This window comes from Oncorhynchus mykiss, chromosome 10 (assembly GCF_013265735.2).
Source record: "Oncorhynchus mykiss isolate Arlee chromosome 10, USDA_OmykA_1.1, whole genome shotgun sequence".
NCBI lineage: Eukaryota > Metazoa > Chordata > Actinopteri > Salmoniformes > Salmonidae > Oncorhynchus > Oncorhynchus mykiss.
The window spans coordinates 69,390,173-69,410,650 of NC_048574.1; the positions used below are offsets into that span (position 1 = coordinate 69,390,173).

General features: G+C 42.3%; 1 protein-coding gene across 4 annotated transcripts in view; it reads left to right on the top strand.

Moving 5' to 3' along the window:
* Positions 1 to 260: 260 nt before the first annotated feature.
* Positions 261 to 20,478, top strand: part of LOC110497353 (coronin-2A) — a 58,463-nt gene continuing 38,245 nt past the window's right edge. For 2 of the 4 annotated variants that reach the window (XM_036933717.1, XM_036933720.1), the window contains exon 1: positions 15,539 to 15,630. In XM_036933717.1, coding sequence (XP_036789612.1) covers positions 15,607 to 15,630 — 24 coding nt within the window. In that variant the 5' untranslated portion in view covers positions 15,539 to 15,606. Of the gene's footprint in view, positions 873 to 15,538; positions 15,631 to 18,955; positions 19,076 to 20,478 lie in introns of those variants that run through there. The other 2 variants (XM_036933719.1, XM_036933718.1) reach the window with 2 other exon arrangements.

Genomic DNA, 20,478 nt, shown 5'->3' on the forward strand with positions numbered 1-20,478 from the left:
ATCACTGTAACTGGTGCCAGTATCCAGCCAGCATTGACCCATATAAGGGAATTTACCTTACAGTAAATACTTTTTACAGGCTTCAATGGATTATATGCACCATGATCATCCTGTAGCGCGTGTATGCCATTTATAGGCTACAAAACGCGTTCCAAGGAAATTACGCATATGTTAATAGATTTAATGGTGTTATTGTAGTGGGGCTCTTTACTTGAGTGTGACCATATTGCTTAGCAGCCTGTCATTGTTTTAAATATCAATGGCACTGTGAGGTCACAGCTACGTCGCATCCATAGGGACCGTCCACGATTGTTCCCGGGGTTACTTTATAGCACGTTCTCTATGCGTCAATAAAGGGGTCCTTTTTAGTCACGGTGGACGGAAGGCGAGCGGTCTGTTGCAAGGCAAAGCCTGACCACGACTTTGGGACTGTTTTCCAGAGGACCAGACGACTGGGAGAACTACAATAGCAACCCCACTCTTTGTGGGAGAGAGCCCCCCTCCTCTCCCTTCCCTCCGCAGCTCTGAACATCGCTCTTTCCACCGCTCTTTCCACTCCACCCCTCTTAGGTTGGGTCCCGCAGAGCTTTACCTCGCTTGTCGATTTTTTTCACCACTGCGGTGAGTGTGTGTGTGTGTGAAGTCTGTGAGCTGACACAGAAATACCCTTATGGTAACCGCCTCAGTCATACAGCTGACATGTAAATCGACTTGCCAGCCGGCTATCAAAACCGAGCCAGACATTGAAGACATACGGCAAATAAAGACACCCGCCTCAAGAGAAGCACTCCACCATCCATCCACCTCTGCAGTTCAGTCCTCTCCGGAAAATCTTTCCACCTGCCGACACATCTTATATGACCGTCTCAAAGGTAAGAAGTTGCTACATTGTATCTACCGCTCTTGTATCTACCGCTTCTTGATAACAACTAATGTTACCAGCGGCTCACGGTACAAATATGAATGTGGTTGTTACATTAATATCGTAACCTAGCCTAAATATTGTTTTGAAGGACGGTTTATTTAGCTTGACTGACCGTGTGGCTACGTCCACATCACTGCCACGCGGCTGTATGTAAGCTACTCACTCCTGTAATGTAGAAATGAAATGAACACAGATGTATGATAACTAGCTACCAAATGGACAACAATATACGCATTTTAGGGTATGTTTCAGGGTGCATTGAAGGGATTGGCAGGCGGTGTTACGGAGCACCCAGGTATCGTTTTACTGTACTACTGGTGCCTTCATCCGTTCGCCAGAGATGATGTACGATTGCTCCATAGTGTTACACAGAGGAAGACGTAAACAAACTTGAAGGCAACATACTTGGTGTTTTGAAGCATGGGTTTAATGCTGAACATATGTGTAGGCTAGTGGTGGGATGAACCTGGGCTTGTCTCCTCACTCACAGCCTCTCCCTCTGTATAAAAGTGTAGTTAGTTAGTTATAAGGCATGGCGTGAACCAAGTCTCCACTTGTTTAACCCAAGTGTAATATGTAGGCTTAAAAGTAGGCGACAATAGTAACCCATGCATTATAAGAGAGCCACATGTCTACTATTTTGTCTTGAAAGGACAACTTGACAAGTATTTTGCTTAATTTACTGAGTTTAGAGTTTTTCGGGGGGGTAAGGGGGGGGGGGGGGGGTGAGATGTTGGTGAGGCAATCCAATTAGATATGTAGCGATGTATACATGTTATAGTCTTTCAGGCTGAAGGGAAGACTGGCCAAATAATGCATTAGGAAAATGTATATTATCGCCTGAGATGGTGAAGAACACTTTTGTAGCTAGAATAAGTTAAAAATCTTTTATTAAAAAATCATCTCCTTACAACCAATATTGAAGAAAGGTGAGGAACATGAGGATAAAGATTAGAACAGCGTTTCCCGAACTCGTTCATGTTTTGGTTTCTGCACTGGCACGTCACAGCTGATTCAACTAACCAACTAATCATCAAGCTTTGATCATTTCAATAAGCTGTGTAGTGTTAGGGCAAAAACCAAAACGTGCACCCATTTGGGTCCCCAGGACCGAGTTTGGGAAACGCTGGGCTAAAGGGAAGACTATTGAACGCGTGAGGAAAAATGAGGATAATGATTAGAACGTCATGTCTAGCAGCAGACAGTTAATCAGTCCTATCCTCAGTTGGCCGATAGTTATACCCACACATTGGTTAATGGAAGAATACGATACCGATTATTGGAGGACCAAAAAAACCGATACCGATTAATCGGCTGATTTTTTACATTTATTTTATTTATAATAATGACAATTACAACAATACTGAATGAACACTTATTTTAACTTAATATAATACATCAATAAAATCAATTTAGCCTCAAGTAAATAATGAAACATGTTCAATTTTGTTGAAATAATGCAAAAACAAAGTTGGAGAAAGTAAAAGTGCAATATGTGCCATGTAAGAAAGCTAACGTTTAAGTTCCTTGCTCAGAACATGAGAACATATGAAAGCGGGTGGTTCCTTTTAACATGAGTCTTCAATATTCCCAGGTAAGAAGTTTTAGGTTGTAGTTATTATAGGAATTATAGGACTATTTATCTCTATACCATTTGTATTTCATTAACCTTTGACTATTAGATGTTCTTATAGGCACTTTAGTATTGCCAGTGTAACAGTATAGCTTCCGTCCCTCTCCTCACTCCTCCCTGGACTCGAACCAGGAACACAACGACAACAGCCACCCTCGAAGCAGCGTTACCCATGCAGAGCAAGGGAAACAACCATTCCAAGGCTCAGAGCGAGCGAGTGATGTTTGAAACGCTATTAGCGCGCGCTAACTAGCCAGCCATTTCACTTTGGTTACACCAGCCTTATCTCGGGACTTGATATGCTTGAAGTCATAAACAGCGCAATGCTTGACGCACAACGAAGAGCTGCTGGTAAAATGCACGAAAGTGCTGTTTGAATGAATGTTTACGGGCCTGCTTCTGCCTACCACCGCTCAGTCAGATACTTAGATGCTTGTATGCTCAGTCAGATTATGACACGCTAGATAATATCTAGTAGTATCATCAACCATGTGTAGTTAACTAGTGATTATGATTGATTGATTGTGTTTATAAGATAAGTTTAATGCTAGCTAGCAACTTACCTTGGCTTAGTGCATTCGCATAACAGGCTTAGTCTCCTTGTGGAGTGCAACAAGATGCAGGTCATTATTGCGTTGGACTCGTTAACTGTAAGATTGCAAGAATGGATCCCCCGAGCTGACCAGGTGAAAATCTGTCGTTCTGCCCCTGAACCCATCGTTCCTAGACCGTCATTGAAAATAAGAATGTGTTCTTAAACTGACTTGCCTAGTTAAATAAAGATTAAAAAAAGGTTTCAAAAAAATAATTCAGATTGATATGAAAACTTTAAATCGGCCCTAATTAATCGGCTATTCCGATCAATCGGTCGACCTCTAGTCACAATACATGTAGCCTAGTAGATAGAAACACACCTAGTATTTTTCACACTCAGTGAAATCTCTGCCGCCAATGCTTTAAAGCTGGACCATAAACCGCTGGCCCATATCTGTGTCATGTTATTACTAAGACAGTCAACAGATGCTGGAGATTCTCTATTGTGTCTCAAATGGCACCCTATTCCCTATATAGTAGTGCACTACTTTTGATCAGGGCCAATAGGGCTCTGGTCAAAAGTAGTGCACTATTGGGAATAGGGTGCCATTTGGGATAAAAAAAAATTGTCTTTCACACCTGTCCACACTGCCCGTTTATTAACCGTAGCTTCTATGCCACAGGGTTGTGACTGGTTGCAATGCCCTTTTGTACGTTGCTTGTTACACTGTTTGGCATTCTGGATAGCTCACTCTTGGTTGAGACGTTGGGTTTTTCTGTCTAATGCTTGACACGCCCAAAAAAAAGTAAATTCAAACAAGTCGTGATTTAGGTTATATTCTGACAAAAATAGTGGTCATATGTACAGTCATGTATAATATTTACAATTATACAGTAAGTATGTAAACAGAATATGTGACCCATATTCAGGTTATTTACTGTAATACTGCTGAATGAAGTCAATAGAAGGACCATGCAGCAAAGTACAGCAACTTTATTGTAGCAGGAGGTATCAAAGTCCTCACTGTAAGAGCTCTCTTGATTGGAGGCGTGGCCCTGTGCAAACATGGCCTTGAACCTGGGTGCTTTGTAGCTTACTTACATTTGATTGACAGACACAATCTCAGAGAAAACATGGGACCTAGACTAGCTAGCATACATCACTCACTGTTGAGTAACTGAGATAGGAAATGGTTTATGTTCTGTATTGTGAAATCCAGAACTATGTTAAATGACTTTTGCCTGACTACCTGTATGCACATATATATATATATATTTATTTATTATTTTTTGAAAATGTAACCTTTATTTAACTAGGCAAGTCAGTTAAGAATAAATTCTTATTTACAATGACGGCTTACCGGGGATCAGTAGGTTAACTGCCTTGTTCAGGGGAATAACGACAGATTTTGATCTTGTTACCTTTCAGTTACTGGCCCAACGCTCTAACCACTAGGCTACCTGCTACCCCAGAGTAACTTGCATTTGAGTTCTGCTACAGGAAGCTTACATACATTGATGGTGTTTGAGAAATTGCTGAAGTCGGTCTTTCTGTGTTACACATGCCGCCCTGTTCACTCTGAGAATGTATTGGGTCAGTAGCACATCCTTGGAATGTTGCCTGCAATCAGCACAGAGGTGAATCAACCAATGAGGAGGTGGTGTTGTGTAACACTGTCAGATAGGATACTGTAGAGAACACAGAGGAATAACACAACACTATGTTCTGTTGTCAGCCTAGTGCCCAATCTTTTCCACTCTCTGTGATGTGTCTCTATTCTCATTTGGGAATAGCCAACATTTGATTTACTTAATTGAGGAAAAGTTGCCTACTTGACTTTGCCAGTTAGTCATAGTGGTTGACAACCGTTATGTGTGTGTGCCTGTCTGCGTGTGTGAGTAAGTGTGTGTGTACGTGCCTATGACTCTGTGTTTTGCGTTTGGACACTTAGGAACTGAACCACTCTATAAGAGGGCCTGAAGGGGAGGGATGTCACTTCATGTACTTGGTTGCCTCATTGTCATGGATATCTAGTCTGTTTGCAGGAGGAGACATGAACACACTGACTGACTGTACATCTGCCTCACTCAGTCATGTCCCATACCAATAAGCCTGCATGTAGACTGTGTTCTTCCATGGAGCTCTGACTCAGAGAGGAGTTATTTATCTGATTTCAAACAGGAAGGCCTTTCCTATGACATTCCCCACTGATGATGGCCTGCCTGTCAAATCAAATGTTTTTTGTCACGTACACAGTTTATACAGCAGGTATGAAAGGTGCAGTGAAATGCTCGTCTGCTAGCTACCTCAACATTCCAGTACTATTATTAATAATAATCAATAATAAATAAGTAATAGAAGAGGTAGTATGCAGAGTAATATATTGGTATGTACACAATAGGATATACAGAATAGATCATGAATGTGCTGTGTCAAGTATGACTGTATTTACATATAAAGTGACTAAAATGTGGAGAGTCAGTGGCAACAGTCACTAAGGTGCCGGGCCCGGTTTCCCAAAAGCATCTTCAGGCTAAGTTCATCGTTAGAACCTTTTGTAGGAGCATTGTTGAATCTCCGAGCTGTTCCCCAAAACCATCGTTACAAAAGGTGCCCTTGAAAACGTGTGTTATTTCCCGACTGCCTCAGACCACTTGTGGAACAGCTTAGTGCTTCGTTGGATGTGTTTTCCCCACCGCGTCACTTTCTTCACAGAAGATCTCCGCCGTACATAGAATCAAGACGCGTATCTGTCTCTCTGTTGCCAATGTCTTTGCAATTTTTTACAAACAAGCAGGATAAAACGATGCTTCAAATAGAACTGAGATGAGGGCATGAAAAGTTTAAATAACATTCCTACAGTATAGGCTTCATAGGCCCGTATATTTAAATGATATTGAAATACATTTCATGTTCATTCAATTGAGTTTGATTTGGCTACTGTCTGTAATTTTTCCTCAATATGTTTCATGATTTCATGTAGCCTAATGTGCACAATGATGTGTCAAATCTTGATTTAGTGCATTATTATAGGGTAAGCATTAGAATAAGCCGTCTCAATGTTTGCAGCCATAGGTGATAATATCTCTCGAGGAACTGATCCGTTGTCAGTGTTGTGGAGTAATTCTAATGCTAAGGTAAGATTTGATTGGAGAAAGTTGACCCGAGAGCAGCGCTGCCTTTCTTTTGATCCTATCAGTATCGTCACATGCCTCAATGACACACTTTTGGGAAACACATGTTATGTCTTTTGCCGTTGTGGGAAAGATGCATGGTTAAAACACGCGCCAGCCTAAGTTTCCTTCGCTATCGGGAAACCGGGCCCGGGTCTGTGCAGGGAGACAGCTACGGTTAGCTGTTAAGCAGTCTGATGGCCTGGTGGTAGAAGCTGTCTCTGAGCCTGTTGGTCCGAGACCAGATGCTCAGATACCGCTTACCAGATGGTAACAGAGTGAATGGTTCCTGGCTCGGGTGACAGGAGTCCTTGATGACCTTCTGGGCCCTCGTCAAACACCGCTTTGAGTAGATGTCTTGGAGGGCAGGGAGCTCGCCCCCAGTGATGTCCATGGCCTCACAGTATGGGCTCAGGTGATTTGTATTCTCTGACTCTTGATCTAAGGTCTGTTTAGTGTTTTCCTCCCCTAAATGTTAAGGTCAGGAATATGGGCCTGTAAGCACATCCTAGATCAGTGCCAAGGGGCTACCTGCAGGGCCGGACTAGCACAGCTACAGTTTTGTAGCTAATCTCATGCTATTCTATACATTTTTCCATGAGGCTGAGAGAATATTTTGCCGTTTTAAAGCTAAATTCCTGCAATTCTACACTTTGTCATGGCTTATAACGTGTTCATGGGTCATTCTCACAAAACGGTGTCACTTTTCACAAAATTTCCTGTTGAATCACTGAGATTAAGATCTGTAATGATCTATATCAGATATTATGCATTGTACCAACTTTCTCATTACCGTAACAGTTTTCAAAGTCCCAAAAATGAATAAACAAATCAATATTTCTAATATAAAAAAATAAAAAAATCTCCCATAATGAAAAGGCCCGAGTTAAACATAACACTGAAAATACAAATATTTAATTTGACATTTATTATTATAATAAAATTGAATCAGACTTTTTCCCAATTTGAGCTTTTTAGCCATTTCGGTAATGAGAAGGCCAAATGGTGTAAAGCGGGTGTTTGGGAATAAGAACCTAATTCTGGAGGCATATAAGTGAACAAATGAACTAAACTTGGGCTTGTCTATGTACTACTACTTTTTTTTTTTACTGATTGGAGTTTTTACAGGAACTTGAAAAAGTGTTATGGTAATGAGACACAGACACTGTGTTTAAACCATAATATTTATTGTGTACAATGTCAACTTAAACTATTATACAATTTGTATGATTTATGGGACAAACTACAGCAACATCATTTTGTGTTTTATTCAAATAAGTTAGCTTTTTATAAATATTATATATAACATGACCCAATTTTAATTAAATCCATACTAATTTCAGTAATGAGAATTTGGTTGAAAATGTATCAAATTCAGGTGAAAATGTCTTTATTTAAAAGCTACACTGTAAAGGTTTTCCTCCTCTTCGTCTGAAGAGGAGAGGCGAGAAGGATTGGAGGACCAATATGCAGCGTGGTAAGTGTCCATGGTTCTTTTAATAAGAAATACTCAACATGAACACAACTGATACAAAAACAATAAACGTGAAACGAACGAAAACCAAAACAGTACCGTGTGGTGAGAAACAGACACGGAAACAAACACCCACAAACAAACAGTGAAACCCAGGATACCTAAGTATGATTCTCAATTAGAGACAACTAATGACACCTGCCTCTGATTGAGAACCATACTAGGCCGAAACATAGAAATCCCAAAATCATAGAAAAACAAACATAGACTGCCCACCCCAACTCACGCCCTGACCATACTAAATAACGACAAAACAAAGGAAATAAAGGTCAGAACGTGACATACACATTCTAGTCCTCAGAATGGTAGTTTATTTTTGCAGATGCATCATGGTTTTTAAACTCAATTTGCTACAGACATTTTCAAATGAGTTTCATGAAAATCACCCTCATATGCCGTCTGGGGGGGTGACATGCCCTACAAGCCATTATGGTAATCCAGCCCTGGCTACCTGGAGACATGATTTCATCTCTCTGGACTCTAACCCACACTCCTTCTGATTGTGCCATTGAGCTAACAACATAAATCTATTGTCTTCCTGGTTACATTCTTCTCACAAAGGTCTGATTATTCACCCTTTTCCATGAGTCTCCACAGATGACGTTCCAGTGACTTGATTTATCTGTAGTGGAGAGAGGTTCTAGGAAAGTGGTGCGGATTGATTGATTTCAAGATTACTGTGTTTTGTTGAGGTGAACTGAGATTGGTTTGTTTGAATGTTGTGGTTGTAGTATTGAACAACCAGCCATCACATGCTCTCACATACTGAATTTCTATCAATGAAACATTTTTATTGTTTAATCTGTTTGTGTTCCTTATTATTCCCACAACTCTTAGATATAACATTTGTTTGATGAAATAATCATATTGGGCACCTGACCATTACGGCAGGGAGTTTTGTGGCTGAGCCGAGCTCTCCAAATACTGTACCGCACAAATTCCATCCAAGGGACCAATCTGTTGTTTGGGATGATTACATCCCTTACAATGGCTCTTACTGAAATCCTCAAATGCTTTTACGTAACCACCGAGCCATCTGCACGTGACATACTGAGACCACCCCCGACTGTCACTGTCGTAGTCGCTGACACACACACACACACACACTGTCCTCTACAGTTGTCATTACCATAACACGTATTTCTCGTGGCAGTTTCTGAAAGTGCATTGAAGTGTTTGCTTGCATGTACAGCGTGTTCTTACGTCGTGCTATGCTCCCGTGCTGTTATGTCATAGTTGACCGACGTCAGTCATGAAGGTTGTCATGGACGTTTTCTGACACACCAGCTGTCCTATCTGGGATAATCTGTTGGGTGGGCTTCAGTTGGGGTGGACACAGGGAGAGGGAGGGGATTACTTTAAAAATGGAGAGTCCTCCTCCCCTGGATTTGCCCAGCTCCAATCCTGCTCCGATTGGTGTTCCCAATGGTATGCTCCATCCCAGAAAATGTCCAGGCTGCTGAGATGTAGGCTACATGTAGGCCTAGATGTTTCCCACTGTGTCCAAACAGGAAGGCCTTCTGTGACCGCTGAAGCCTCTTGTTGATTACAATGCTTACGGTTGGTTCCCTTATGCTAACGTGCCCCGTATAGTTGGTCTGTAAGTGTATTAATCGGTGCATTAGGGTATTGAATGAATTGATCTTGATTCTTGTCATATGGAGAGAACTTCAAGTGGAGGATCTCTCTGACAGTAAGTACCCAGTCCGTGGCTCTTCCAGAAAACAAACAACAACTTGACCCAGAATTATTCTTCACTTATTTGAGTGTCTCTTGGTAGACTAGCTCAGTTGGCACAGTCCTTGTTGTATGATGACTCCTGTGTCTCTAAATTTGATTTGTTTTACATTTAACATTGTAGAAAATGGAGTGTACAGAGAAACTATGATACAGATTTCTCAGATACTTGTGAAGGAGATTCATCTTTTTACAACTACCTACCATTCAGTGGGCCTACGTATTTCACTGATTGGTACAAAAACATTGTGTTTATTTATGTTTTCCTGGAGGATGTAGTCTGAGGGTCATGACCTTCTTGCCCTTTGTGCTGTTGTCTGTGCCCAATAATGTTTGTACCATGTTTTGTGCTGCTAACATGTTGGTCTGCTGCCATGTTTTGTTGCTACCGGGTTGTTGTCATGTGTTGCTACCATGCTGTGTTGTTGTCTTAAGGTCTCTCTTTATGTAGCGTTGTGGTGTCTCTTGTCGTAAGGTGTGTTTTGTCCTATATTTTTATTTTTAATCCCAGCTCCCGTCCCTGCAAGGAGGCCTCTGACTTTTGGTAGGCCTTCATTATAAATAAGAATTTGTTCTTAACTGACTTGCCTAGTTAAACAAAGGTTAAATAAATAAAAGAGCAGAAGGTGGATGTGTCAGTGACTAGAACAAGTCTTCTCTATTATTCATAGAGAGGAGGCAGAGAGGAGGATGAGGAGGAGGAGAGGGCCTCGCTCTCCCATTGACATGTTATTTCTCTCTGTTAACCAGCCAGACCTTAAGTGGCCCTAATGGCCCTACCTCAGAAACAGCCAATGTCTCCAGACTAATAGTGTGAGCTCCTTGAGCATTACTTTGGCCAGTCAGAAAACAGCTGTGAATGCTGTAGTAACCATATCACGCCACACTAATGCAGTCAGCCAATGGCAGAGATCTGATTAGCGAAAGCATCAGACAGTCTGATGTCATCATGGAGCTGGTTGTGAGCCTCTAGGATCCTGTAGTTGCTGTTGTTAGAGAGATGGATAGAGGGGTTGGATCAGCATAGTATAAATGCAACCTCCTCCTCCCGTTGCTCAAAGTGTAACTTACCTCGGCTGCCGTTATTATGGTTTGGATGGATGGGTGTCATTAGTGAAGCTGACTGTTGATTTAGGAGTAATGGAGTAAATGGCTGGTGGAGATCTGAAGTTATGGGAATGGCGTGATATGGCTACTTGCGTTGACGCTAGGCCTACTTGTTCTTATCACCTCCACTGAATAATTTAACATTTTACATTAACTAGCATCAAATATTTAGGTTTCATTCCAATTTCATTCCCTGAGGTTGTAGAATAAAACCAATGCATGAGAGTGAAAAGGTAAGAGGAATGAATTGGATGTCATAACCTGTTTTATAGCTGCTATTCATTACCAGAGCAGCACTACACATGGTTTCAAGAACAAGGCCAATTTAAAGCCTGACCGATATCCAACTTTGGATTCGACGTAGCCCTTTTCCTCTCTTTGCTATCTCCTGCTACTTTGACAAATTGACATTGAGCTCAGCAGAGTTTAGATATGCCGCTGTTACTAAGAGGCTTCTATGGAATGGGGTGCTCACTGCTCCTCTGGGTAAAGTCAGTTTTGAACTCAGTGAAATCAAGTACATTTTTTTTAGTATCAGATAAGGTTTCCTGGCTAGAAGATAGTAGTGTCTAAAACTCTCCACTCTGCCAGGGGCTGTAGCTACTGAGGATCAGTCAGTCCTCTCAATAACAGCCAGAGCATTTCAGAATTAAGACTAGACAAAGAAATTCCCTCCAGAGGTCCGGCTCCAACATGGCTCACCCCTCAGAGCTATGACATGATATCCATAATTACGTTTCCTCCATACTTAACGCTTCACACCACCGGTTATGTCTGTCCTTTACAAACAGTTCCCTGAACCCCAACTACCTGTAGAAGCACAGGGACGAATACATCATGGAGATTTACTGGAATCTCTTCCTAAAGTCCCTGAGGATTCCAGACTGGTTCTATACAACAGGCCCTCTCCTCTCCATGTCTTTATTTGATTTACACCAGGCCCTCTCCCCCCCCCCAGCCATTCAGACACGGCCTCCAAAGACATAGTAATAATGATGTAGTCATTATCTCTGCTGTGTTAAATGCACCCCACCCCCCACCCCTCCACTACAGTCAGGCAGAGGCTTTTTACTGTAAGTCAATAAAGGGATTGATTTAGTTTAGAGTTTCACGGACGCATCTGATATTTGTTGCAATGCTTCGGGGTGGGGGGAGGCGGGGGGGGTTGTAACGTCTATCTCGTCACCTTGGATGTTTGGTCATAATAGAAAAGGACGGCTGAGGGAAATGAAAGTTGGGTAACGAGTGTCATGAGGAGATCGCAGGCTATATTTAAAATGTTTCCATTGAGGTGGTTTAAAGTATTGTTTTTCTTTTCATATTTCAAGCATAGGTTTAGTTGGCTATTCGTCCTTGAAGTGAACTGAAATTCTTGTCTTTGGACCTGTCGAAAGCTAGGCTGATAAAGTCTGTATAAGGCTGTGAAATGTTACGAGAGACTTGCCAATATAGGTTTCAGTATCAAGCAGCAGCCATATCATGATATCATTCAATGAGCAACACAGCTAATAAGCAGGTTAACGCCATGGGGCTTTAAATGAGTCACCTCTGGCCTGGAAGAATCAACAGGGCCAGCTGTACAGACACGCACACACCTCTGACTCAACACCGCACCACAGGTAGTAACCATATCACAGGTGAGATCATAGTCGCTTTACATCCAATAAAGGACTTTCCATAAGGGGAATGAACCCCTTGATATGAAATCTTTTGACACTTTTTTTTTAACTTAAGACGATGTCAAAATATAATGCTGGATACTTGGCGCTCCATGCTATCATTTTTCTAGAGCCTATAACGATCTAGAACTCTTCTATATATCCCAACTTCATAACTCCAACGTTCTATGTACTGTAACTATATCTGGAACTTCTTTTCAACTTCACGTGCAGTGACAAAACAGATCGCATCTCAAATCCGTCACCCAAGGATCCCTATAGTGTTTCCGTCCAATTAGATTAGAGGTAGGATCATGAGACCACCTCAGTCTCCAGTCCCATAGTGTCAGGTGCATTCAGACAGGATGATGGAGCTATAGGTGGGTACTGTACTTTTGACGGGGTGTATGATGGTAAGAGTACTTAGCAGTGGGTATTTCCACAGAAAGACAGATGTGTGTGAAGAGGTGGTCTGTCTGTGTTGTCAGGTATGGACGAGTGCTGGCTAGGCAGAGAGAGATGCCAAACCCTCGTGTTGCCTCAGTGTTGAGTTGACTCAGAGATTTGATCTGCTTTGCTTGTTTGAACAGATGAACGCATAGTGTACATTGTGATCTGATTTTTCATTTGCAGTATTGTGTCACAATGACTGATTTGTCAAAAACCGGGTTATTGTAGAGACCTCTGCAATTGTTACGGTATGTTTCAAGCGTGATAACTTGTGAATGGTGCAGATGTGGTTTCTACTGACAATTGCAATGTACAAACTATGGCATAAGGGAACGATGAGCGCATAAGAGGCAATCCGTAATTTCGATGAAGACATTAATGAGCGAGCTAAGACGGACGAAGTCAATATAACTATTTGTTCAGCACTTTTGAAATGTACAGCGACAGAATTCAGAACATGGGCCGTTCTTACAGTATACTCCCTGTACACCAAGTCAGAACCGTAGGATGAATAAAGGGGGCATATAAGCAGACAATGAAAGCTCTTACAATATTCGATGATGACGTTTCTCTAAAACAGGCTATAGGCTACATGTGCACCATCAAGTCAAAACAGTAGGCTAAGTTATGAGGGGGAAAGGGAACAAATTATTAGGGTGAGGCACATGGCTACTAACAACTTACTACACAACATACACTTAGTATTACTTTCTTAGCTAGAATATACATATCTCCATGGCATATTACAGAATTTATGCTCCAGCATACGTTACATTTTTGGACTCACCTTGTTGTGCTAGCCTACACACCATTCCAGTGGTGACCCGTCATTCTGGCTGCTCAACCTGTTTTGAGCCCCACCTGCCCTGAATGACGGGTCGCCACTGGAATGGTGTGCAGGCTGGGTTTATCCTACATCTCAGAAAATCACACCACATTCTCAAACTGTTAGTCAATCTTTGATTTACTTGCAAGAGATTTTCTGTGTTGACAGAAGAGAAAAATAAATGTTGTTGCTACCTCACTTTTACCATATCTATGATGGCAGGAGAAAATGTCATTGATTCACTGTATCTAAAAAATAAATGCATGTTCCAATTTTGCTGTTGGTTAGTTTATCTGCTATGTGTTATGGGAGTGGTCCCAAACCTCTTTTGCATGGCAAACCACCAAAGACAACATAGGAAGGAACATGCAAATAGTAGCCAGAGACGTACAGTGCATTCTGAAAGTATTCAGACCCCTTGACTTTTTCCACATTTTGTTACGTTACAGCCTTATTCTAAATTGATTAAATACTTGTTCCGCCTCATCAGTCTACACACAATACCCCATAATGACAAAGCAAAAACAGGTTTTTAGAAATTTGTGCAAATGTATTTAAAATAAAAAACACATCACATTTACATAGGTATTCAGATCCTTTACTCAGTACTTTGTTGAAGCACCTTTGGCAGCGGTTACAGCCTCGAGTTTTCTTGGGTATGATGCTAAAGCTTGGCACACCTGTATTTGGGGAGTTTCTCCCATTCTTCTCTGCAGATCATCTCAAGCCCTGTCAGGTTGGATGGGGAGCGTCACTGCACAGCTATTTTCAGGTCTCTCCAGTTATCTTAGATCGGGTTTAAGTCTGGGCTCAGGCTGGGCCACTCAAGGACATTCAGAGACTTGTCCCAAAGCCACTCCTACGTTGTCTTGGCTGTGTGCTTAGGGTCACTCTAGTCAATTTTAGAATAAAGCTGTAATGTAAAAAAATTGTGGGAAAAGTCAATGGGTCTGAATACTTTCCAAATGCACTGTACATCATTTGAAAGACTTCTGTTGACGTGTTTTATTATATTTGTCCATACGTGTGTGTGTGTGTGTGTTTGTCTGGGTGCGTTACATGACATAGTCCATTTATTTAACCCTTATTTTACCAGGTAAGTTGACTGAGAACACATTCTCATTTACAGCAACGACCTGGAGAATAGTTACAGGGGAGAGGAGGGGGGTTGAATGAACTAATTGAAAACTGTGGATGATTAGATGGCCATGATGGTATGAGGGCCAGATTTGGAATGTAGCCAGGACACCGGGGATCTTTAGTGACCACAGAGAGTCAGGACACAAGTTTAATATCCCATCCGAAAGACGGCACCCTACACAGGGCAATGTCCCTAATCACTATCCTGGGGCATTGGGAGATATAGCTAATCCAGGTTTATCATTTTAAAAGGCTAATTGATCATTAGAAAACCCTTTTGCAATTATGTTAGCATAGCTGAAAACTGTTGTTCTGATTAAAGAAGCAATAAAACTGGCCTTCTTTAGACTAGTTGAGTATCTGGAGCATCAGCATTTGTGGGTTCGATTACAGGCTCAAAATGGCCAGAAACAAAGATCTGTCTTCTGAAACTCGTCAGTCTATTCTTGTTCTGAGAAATGAAGGCTATTCCATGTGAGAAATTGCCAAGAAACTGAAGATCTCGTACAACGCATTGGAACACAGGAGTGATGGTTGCTGATAATGGGCCTCTACACCTATGTAGATATTACATTTAAAATCTCCCATTTCCAGCTACAATAGTCATTTACAACATTGACAATGTCTACACTTTATTTTTGAGCAATTTGATGTTATTTTAATGGACAAAAAAATGTGCTTTTCTTTCAAAAACAAGGACATTTCTAAGTGACCCCAAACTTTTGAACGGTAGTGTGTGTGTGTGTGTGTGTATATATATATATATTAGACCAGAGGAAAGAGTGATTATTACTGGCCCTTCAACACCACTTCCATCCAGGGACCGACCAGGACCAGCCTTGCTTTGCTTAGCTTCAGAGGCAAGCCAGCAGTGGGACGCAGGGTGGTATGCTGCCTAACACACCCCTACAGGTAAGCTTGAGGGACTGACCTGTTCTTTGGTTGATCGGTCGAGGGGGACAACGTCATGAAAAAGACAGGAAATGGTCATGTATTTACCTTTACTACAAATGATCTCAGTGGATCTGTTTTGGATCTGCTTTTAATGGTTGCTTCTGTGTACATTGGCACACAACAGCTTCAGGACTGGAGAATAGTTACGCAATTACTGGCCCTACCTGTGCAGCTGTAAAAGTCCCCGAAATGACATCAGCCGTTAGTCAGATGTACAATGAGATTCGATCAACAGTATACACAAAATATGCAGGCTAAAGGGAATAAAATATTAGCTCTGTCGGTGAATGGGTTCAAATCATAAAATCTACAGCACAAACACACATGGCAGACACACCCTTTTCTGAGAGACCGCCCTGTAATCCAGAGCCACGCGACACCAAAACACAGGACCAGCCTGCCTTCATGTTCCACACCCCGGAGACGATTCTCATAAAGCAGCTCCCTTGTCAGCTAATGGGGATCCTAATTAACACTAAATAATGATTACCGACCGACACCCTACAAACATCTAGGTCTCCAAACAACCATATATTTTACACTTCCTCAACCCTCATCCTCAAATAAAGCAAAGGCAACAGACATCCAGACAAAAGGCAGCACAGCACTTTGTGCCTAAACCAGGTGTTTCTCCGTCAAAACAGCCAGGCCGCCTATCAGAAATGACAGTGAGGAAGGGATGGCCATTATAGCTCAGCCATGTCAAAGACATGAGCCCCGTTTCCCACAGTAGCTGCCTATTACCTCACGACTGTGTGATCTGTGATTAGAGAGAACCGTTAGCTGTTAGATTTCTGGAAAGGCTCCCAAGCTATTAGGCGGTTTGCAGTCTAGGATAATAGCTAAGAAATGTAACCTAGTTTACCTACTCTAAGATGAATGCATGGTCCTACATCGAACAAACCTGAGTTCATGATGGAAGAGGACGACTTGTACATTATACTGACTCTAACTGATGGACTAATCAGATAGTCTTATCTTCCTCTTTAATAAGCAGACTCTGGTATTGGCCCAGACCACTGACTGTGTTGCTCTGATGTCTCGGTTGTACTCCTTTCCTTGGCAGAATGCTCAAGATTAGACATTGGCCAGATAAAGAGGGTTGGCACAGCTTTCAGTTGGTCCGATCTCAAAGGAAAACCTGCAATAGATCACAGCATCGCACTCGCTCACATCAATGTGTGTGGGCAAAATATGCACAGCGCATGTGTGTTTGGTGTCTTACGTAAGCCGGTTTCCAAGAAATCACTCTTCAAGCACTCTATACAACCTGGATTATCGTGCACACATTGAAGGTTGACAACACTTTAAAAAGCCATTGAAACCCGGTTCTCTTGAACATGCCTCTTCAATAATAATGGATGGAAATTGACTGCCGTTGTTTATCTATAATGAGTTTCTATAGTGTCCCTGTCTGTCTAGCCTAATATACAGTAAACTTCAAAAGTATTGGGACAGTGACAATTCTTGTTGTTGTTGTGGCTCTGTACTTCAGCACCTTGGATTTGAAATGATACACAATGACCACGAGGTTAAAGTGCAGACCATCAGCTTTCATTTGAGGGGATTTTCATCCGTATTGTGTGAACCGTTTAGAAAGGAATGCACTTTTTGTCCACAGTCCCCCACATTTTAGGGGGCCAAAAGTATTGGGACAAATTCACTTGTATGTGTATTATACACAGGAGGTTGGTGGCACCTTAATTGGGGAGGACAGGCTTATATTGATGGCTGTAATGGAACAAATGGAATGGTTTCCAACTCATCAAACAAATGGTTGCCATGTGTTTGATATCATTCCATTCACCCCATTCCAGCCATTAATATGATCCGTCCTCCCCTCACCAGTCTCCTGTGGTATTATAGTATACATATCAGTGGCCATTGGCCTCCCCTTGATATTGATGGTGTTGTTTTGGTTGACCCAGGGGGTGTGGGGGAGGGATCGCTCTACTTCTGACTCCTGGAGCATGTTGTTGTGCACATCTCTGTGTGATTGAGCTGTTTCTGTCGTCACCAACACTTAGTTGGACTTCATTCAGTCATACCTGGTGTGTGTGTGTGTGTGTGTGTGTGTGTGTGTGTGTGTGTGTCTTTGATTAGGATATCCTATAAAGCGTCTGCTAAATGACATATATCTGGGACTTGGATTAGGTGGATCAATCACCAATGTCTCCAGGTAGATAATTCCTTTTCTGCAACTCAGACAAACTATTTCTCTGACCTGTCGCTTATCTCTCTCACACACAAAGTTTAGAGGTTCTGCTGGACTTTGGACGTGTGTATGTTTGTGTGTGTGTGGTCATGCACCAGAGGAGGCTGGTAGGAGGAGCTATAGGAGGACGTGCTCATTGTAATGGCTGTAATTGTATAAATGGAATGGAGTCGGACATGTGGTTTCCATATGTTTGATGTGTTTTGATACCGTTCCATTTGTTCCATTCCAGCCATTACAATGAGCCCTTCCTCCTATAGCGCCTCCCACCAGCCAACACTGACGTGCACATGTGTATCGATCGCCTGGCCACTTTTCTGACCTGCTGTTTCACCATGTGAAGTCCAGCTGTCGATGCCTGTTATATATCCCCTCTCTCCTGTCCTCATATAGCTTAGCCTAGCCTATCCACGTCACTCATATTGACCTCCTAGCCTAGCTATCCACTTCACTCTTATTGACCTGTTAGCCTAGCCTAGCTATCCACTTCACTCTTATTGACCTGTTAGCCTAGCCTAGCTATCCACTTCACTCTTATTGACCTGTTAGCCTAGCCTAGCTATCCGCTTCACTCTTATTGACCTGTTAGCCTAGCCTAGCTATCCACTTCACTCTTATTGACCTGTTAGCCTAGCCTAGCTATCCACTTCACTCTTATTGACCTGTTAGCCTAGCCTAGCTATCCACTTCACTCTTATTGACCTGTTAGCCTAGCCTAGCTATCCGCTTCACTCTTATTGACCTGTTAGCCTAGCCCAGCTATCCACTTCACTCTTATTAACCTGTTAGCCTAGCCTAGCTATCCACTTCACTCTTATTGACCTGTTAGGCTGTTAGCCACATTGCCTTGCCTCCAGTGCAAAATATGCTGTTATATAATGTTTTTGACAGGGGCTGGCGTGTAGCGATTACCAATGTCTCGCTGTCAGTGCAGCACATGTGGATGAATTTTCGTGGAAGTTTGGCGAGAGGCCAAACCAGCCTCCCTCCCTTTACATGACCACATTGTGCAATGTGTGCTTTTCTCCCTGCTGGATGGAAACCATTCATTTAAAGAGCAGTCAATCTCCCCCACAGATTAGGCCTAGTCTTTGGTAGAGCAAGACACCACCACCTCACATTAGAATGTAGTCGATAGACTCTTGTATCCTGGTATTGTGAGTTGGAATGTGGAGATTTTGCATTGAGGTGAGAATCTTCATACATTGTGAATTCTTATTTCATTTTTATGGGTTTTGTGTTCAGGGAATTGCGGGTTCAAAGGCCTGTCTGGTTAGTGGTTGTTTGTTATCGGAACAGGATGGACAGACATGAAAGCAAAAGAAGGGAGAGAGAGGATTACTGGTTTTATCCCGTTCTCTCCATCTTTGGTTGATTACTGGTTTTGTCCTGTTCTCTCCATCTCTGGTTGATTACTGGTTTTATCCCGTTCTCTCCATCTCTGGTTGATTACTGGTTTTGTCCCGTTCTCTCTATCTCTGGGTGATTACTGGTTTTGTCCCGTTCTCTCTATCTCTGGGTGATTACTGGTTTTGTCCCGTTCTCTCTATCTCTGGTTGATTACTGGTTTTATCCCGTTCTCTCTATCTCTGGTTGATTACTGGTTTTGTCCCGTTCTCTCAATCTCTGGTTGATTACTGGTTTTGTCCCGTTCTCTCTATCTCTGGTTGATTACTGGTTTTGTCCCGTTCTCTCTATCTCTGGTTGATTACTGGTTTTATCCCGTTCTCTCTATCTCTGGTTGATTACTGGTTTTGTCCCGTTCTCTCAATCTCTGGTTGATTACTGGTTTTGTCCTGTTCTCTCCATCTCTGGTTGATTACTGGTTTTATCCCGTTCTCTCCATCTTTGGTTGATTACTGGTTTTGTCCTGTTCTCTCCATCTCTGGTTGATTACTGGTTTTGTCCCGTTCTCTCTATCTCTGGTTGATTACTGGTTTTGTCCTGTTCTCTCTATCTCTGGGTGATTACTGGTTTTGTCCCGTTCTCTCTATCTCTGGTTGATTACTGGTTTTGTCCCGTTCTCTCCATCTCTGGTTGATTACTGGTTTTGTCCCGTTCTCTCTATCTCTGGTTGATTACTGGTTTTGTCCCGTTCTCTCCATCTCTGGTTGATTACTGGTTTTGTCCCGTTCTCTCTATCTCTGGGTGATTACTGGTTTTGTCCCGTTCTCTCTATCTCTGGTTGATTACTGGTTTTGTCCTGTTCTCTCTATCTCTGGGTGATTACTGGTTTTGTCCCGTTCTCTCTATCTCTGGTTGATTACTGGTTTTGTCCCGTTCTCTCTATCTCTGGTTGATTACTGGTTTTGTCCCGTTCTCTCTATCTCTGGTTGATTACTGGTTTTGTCCCGTTCTCTCCATCTCTGGTTGATTACTGGTTTTGTCCCGTTCTCTCTATCTCTGGGTGATTACTGGTTTTGTCCCGTTCTCTCTATCTCTGGTTGATTACTGGTTTTGTCCCGTTCTCTCTCTCTCTGGTTGTGGCAACTCCAAGATAGAGGGAGGAATTCTGATTGAACCAATACTGTGGAGGAGGAGTGAAGGCAGAGGGAGTGGCGATCGGAGGATCTTTCCCTCTCCCATCTCCT